The sequence below is a fragment of the Pterocles gutturalis genome, unplaced genomic scaffold (assembly GCF_000699245.1).
Source record: "Pterocles gutturalis isolate BGI_N339 unplaced genomic scaffold, ASM69924v1 scaffold1618, whole genome shotgun sequence".
Taxonomy (NCBI): Eukaryota; Metazoa; Chordata; class Aves; order Pterocliformes; family Pteroclidae; genus Pterocles; species Pterocles gutturalis.
The window spans coordinates 6,011-10,545 of NW_010125167.1; the positions used below are offsets into that span (position 1 = coordinate 6,011).

General features: G+C 49.2%; 1 protein-coding gene across 1 annotated transcript in view; it reads left to right on the top strand.

Moving 5' to 3' along the window:
• The window catches only part of LRRC45 (leucine rich repeat containing 45), a gene marked incomplete at its 5' end in the record, with an annotated part of 9,377 nt that extends 5,675 nt beyond the window's left edge, over positions 1-3,702 (top strand). Inside the window, 6 exon segments of the mRNA XM_010078439.1 lie at positions 14-84; positions 967-1,059; positions 1,654-1,746; positions 2,657-2,830; positions 2,925-3,072; positions 3,440-3,702. Coding sequence (XP_010076741.1) covers positions 14-84; positions 967-1,059; positions 1,654-1,746; positions 2,657-2,830; positions 2,925-3,072; positions 3,440-3,636 — 776 coding nt within the window.
• Between the last annotated feature and the right edge of the window lie 833 nt (positions 3,703-4,535).

Consider the following 4,535-nt stretch of genomic DNA (forward strand, 5'->3'; position numbering starts at 1 on the left):
TTTTAATCTGCAGAACGCCTGGAAACGGAGAAGAGAAGATTTAAACAAAGCCTTGAAGACATGGAATCCCTTCGGGTAAAAGAGGTAAGAATGGGTTTTCTGCAGCATCCCGAGGTTAGGCTCTCTTTGGTCCTGACGTACAGGCGTCACTGGAGGTCGTTGCTGTCAGCTGCTCTTAAACAAGGTTAAAAATTAGTGGGCTTGGACTTACTGTGGGAATAATAGGCCATTTCTACAAGCAAAGCCTAGCTGAAGAAACGATAAGACATTCTACCCAGCTAGTAAGACCTTGTAGCTTGCAAGAGTATGGGCCAGAGTGGTACGTGATTCTACAAAAGAGGAGGCTGGTCCGTGTGTCCGTCTTGCTGTGCACAGAGGTAATTATGAATAAGCAGTCTGGTCGTGCTCACTGAAATAAAGATGCATTGATGGAGGAAATGCAGACATATGTGCTCTGTACAACCAGTCCTTTAATGGGGCTCAGCTTGCTAGTTCCTTCCTTATGTTTCAAGAGGGATTTTGTCTGAGTGTGGACAGGACAAGAGGCTGTTATCAGCTCTCTTTGGAGTGTTTATTGAGGTGTGAAATATCTCAAAAAATGAGTTACACCAGTAGATTTATTTGAAGATTTTGAAATCTCGTAAGACATAGGCCAGGAAGATTTTTAGCCGCATTACAGCCAGAAAATGAATCTGTGGTGTTTCATGCACCTTGAGGATGAGAGCTTGGACTTTGTATCTTTCATCTTGGCCTGGAAGGGATTTCTGTCTAACGTTCCCAGTTTCTAGAGGCCAGATTCTGTCTATGCCACAGTTTCCTAGCGGAGCTCTGAGGGAGGTCAGACTTTTTCTCTGGTGGTAGGTGGGTCAGAGGGAGGATGCTCTTTCTCATGCCGAATGGCCACGCTGCTGTGCCTGGAGGTAGGACTGGTTTTCTGGCACTTCAGTGGATTCTGCTGCTATGCAGGTGGATCATTGGACACAGCGCATGGAGGCCAGCGAACGTTCCATGCAGGACAGGATCCAGAGGCTGGAGGCCGTCAGGATAGCTCTGGAGGAGGTGAGAATGGATGCTCCAGGCCTGATGGAATGCTCAGGTGGCAACGGCAGGAGAAGGCTGCTAGGGGAGCCTGGTGGACTTTTCCATTGCTGACCTATAAAGATTGTCATTTGCTGTAGGGAACAACAGAAAACAGTAGTTTACCACCTAAAATTATTTTTACTGTTTTGGACTAAGGAAAGAGAAGGTTCCAAGGAGAAACTTGTAGATTCTGATTGAACAGAAGTAAAGTTTCCATTGAATGTGGTTAGATTGTTACCAGGATTTGACTTCACAGGTTTCTCCTGTGGTCCCAAGTAGTGTAGCACACTTCCTATCTGTTCCCCCAGCTAGATCCAGCAGTGCCCTCTCCTATTGCCCCATCTTTGAAAGCTTCAACCATTATTTGCCCTCATACATCTGAAATTTTCACTGAATTTAGATGGCAATCTCGGGGTGAGAAAAGGTGTGTAATCTGGGTTTGTTTTCCCTGCCCCTGAGTCAGACAGCTGTGTCACACTGTAGCCTGTGACTCGAAGCTGCTGATGTTTTCTGGTCCGTGTCGCAGTGATGCAGCTTCTCTCTCTGGAATGATCTGTCATGTTTCTGTGGCAGGATCTGAGCCAAGTCAAAGCAGCTGCACTCGCTGAGCGAGGCCAGGCGGAGGAGGAGTTAATAAAAGCCCGGAATCAGGCACGGTTTGAGGAGGTAAGGACAGGACCTGTCTGTACAGGGGCCCTGCCTCTGTGTCTTTATCTCGGGGAACTGCTGAGCAACTCCCCTCTCTGGATTTCACGGGCCTGCAAATAGTGTGATTTCTGAGGAGGGAGTCCTCAAAAGTCTGCTTTGAATTGTCTCCAGAAGGTAACCACTATCCCCCCTGCTCTCTGCTTTCTTGGAGCAACAGGATTAATGTGGATATTGTCATAAAAGATTTAATTTAAGTTGATAACTTTTGAAGCTAACAGCCAGATGTCAATCCTTCTGTGTAACAGCAGCTTTCACGGGCTGCTCCTGTTTCTCTGGACTCAGAGGGATTTCAGCAGGTGGCTCCTGCTGTTGGATAAAAAACATCACTGTAGAATTAAACTGTGTGAAAACAGCAATGCAGTCAACACCCTGTGAAAGAGAACAAGGGATGAGAAAAATACACCAAAACTATTAGAATATTTACTTACATGTAATATCACAAAAGAAAATGCTTTACGTAGTTACAGGAATATAAAAGCTGCCGTGTGTGCCTGTGGTGGGACACAGCAGTTGTTCAGCTGCACACAGTGGTGTTCCAGAGCTGTTTGGGATGCGGAGGAGGTGAAGATGGAGAATTAGTTAGTTATAAATGCTGACGGTGGTGTTGGTGCTTCTACCGAGGACATGCCTCTTGTTTCTCAGCGAGTGAGCTGGGCTTCACAGCATCTCTATCAAAACGTTTTCCCTGGCAGCTGAAAGCAGCTTACATTCACTCCCAGATGCAAGGCAGGAGTGCCGTATCTGTTGTGGCCGAGTCCTGTGTTTGTTCTTCAGTGCCAGTTGACTCAACCAGGGGTTCACTGTGTTGGGAACAGAAAGGGGAGAATCCCGAGACTGGTGTATTTTCATTTTCCTTTTTGTCTTACAGCAGCAACGACTAGAACACCTAGAAGAGAAGCTGCGGCTGATGACAGAGTCACGGGATGAAGCTCAGAACTGCTGCCTTAAGCAAAAACAAATGGTTGCGGAGGCCCACGCCACAGCCAATCAGCTGAGCCTACATGCTGATGGGCTCAGAAGGCGGCTGGAGGAGCTTCAGCAGGTAATTTGGACTGGAGTAAATATATGATCACCACAGGGGCAGAACAAGCTGCTGAAATTGTTTGGTTGGTCATGGATTTGTCTTTGTGTGTCAGGACTTGAACATTAAAGAAGAGGAGAAAGTGATGGAGGTGAATAAAGTGAAGGTGGAGTTACAGGAGCAGATTGGACGCCTGCAGGCTGAATGCATAGCACAGGATGGGCTGAGAGAGAAGATTGCTGTCTTGGAGAGACAGCTGAAAGGTGAGGGATCCTTTCATGCTTCTCAAATGGTCATGCTGAGTTACCCTGCAGTGGGCCTGGAGCGGAGCTACTCTTACAGGTGGTGGTCACGGTGCTTCCTGCCTGTGCGTACAGCACGAGTTGCAGGGATGCTTGTCCTCATTTTGTAGACACCAAGACTCACAGAACTATCCAGAGCTGCACAGCAAGCAAAATGTTTGGATTTCCTGCACAGTGAAGTGTAACATCTTGTCTGTGCAAACCCCTTGCTTTGTCTCGTGCAGCTTCTCTCGTCTGCCTGTCGATCGTTTGGCTGTGCCTGCAACATGTTCCTGTTTGTTCTGGGGGCACCCTGAATTTCTTTACTAACACAGCTCTTCTTTCACAGCCCTGTCAAGTAATCACCGCGAGGCACTGCTGGACAAAGAAGGTGAAATCTCTGTGCTGCTGGAGAAGCTGAGAAGGAAGGAGGCTGACATCTCCAGGATGAGGGAAGAAGAGGCGCAGCGAGCAAGTTTCTTGCAGAATGCCATCATGGCATATGTGCAGGGCTCCCCCTTGGGAACCAACAGTTCTAGGAAATGAGAGTGTGGCTTAAAGAGCGCAGATACCTGATGTCTGGCGGAGGGTGAGCAACTCAGGTACAGCCCCTTCTTTCTAAGTGGGACAGTTTTGTCAGGGTGGGGTGACACGAAGACTTGCTGACACAGAAAATTGCTCTTGCTCTTCAGAAACCTTGCTCCTGACCACACAAAGGAGAGGAGGAAACAACCATCAAGGGCTGGGATAGAGGCTCGTGGGTCTTAGTTCATGACGTGGAGCCCTTTCCCTGCACTGTGATGGCATTTGAAGTAGTTTCTGTGTCCAATCTGCTGGCACACCCTGGTGTCACTGGGGGCCGTGTGTTCCCCGGGCAGCGGTCCTGAAGCGCTTTGATTCCCCGGGCTGTTCAGTGAAACTGGATGAATGACGGGCAGCAGCGTTTACCCTTCCCTGTAGGTGGGAGCCATTGGCTGTGCTCACGGGGTCCTGAAGCTCCTGGAGGCACCAGCTCTGCCCCACCCGGGCTTTCAAACCTCCTGGAAGCAGTGGCTGGTGGGGCTCTTGGGCTCTTTCACCCTGCCGCTCCGAGGGGCAGGAGATCCGCGTTTGTTACACGCAGAAACAGCTCTGCAGGGGCGGAGCACTGTGCAGGGTCTCCGTTTCCGTGTGGACAGCGGGGCTTTGGGCACTGACTGGTGTGGAAACATGCAGTATGTATTTTGTCAGGCACCGGGAAGAAGAAACTTTCTGTGTGGACGGGTTGGTTTGTGTTTGTGATTTTTCCCATTGGGTTTTGCTCTGCTTTTTTAATAAAGAGCTTTTGCATTTTGCCGTAACACGGGACCGTGGCAAGCTGGATGTTTGGCTGATGTGGAGGGAGGGGCCTGCTGCTGCAGAGCTCTCTCCTGAAGGTCCTGCGAGTCTGTCCTGGACCCAGAACG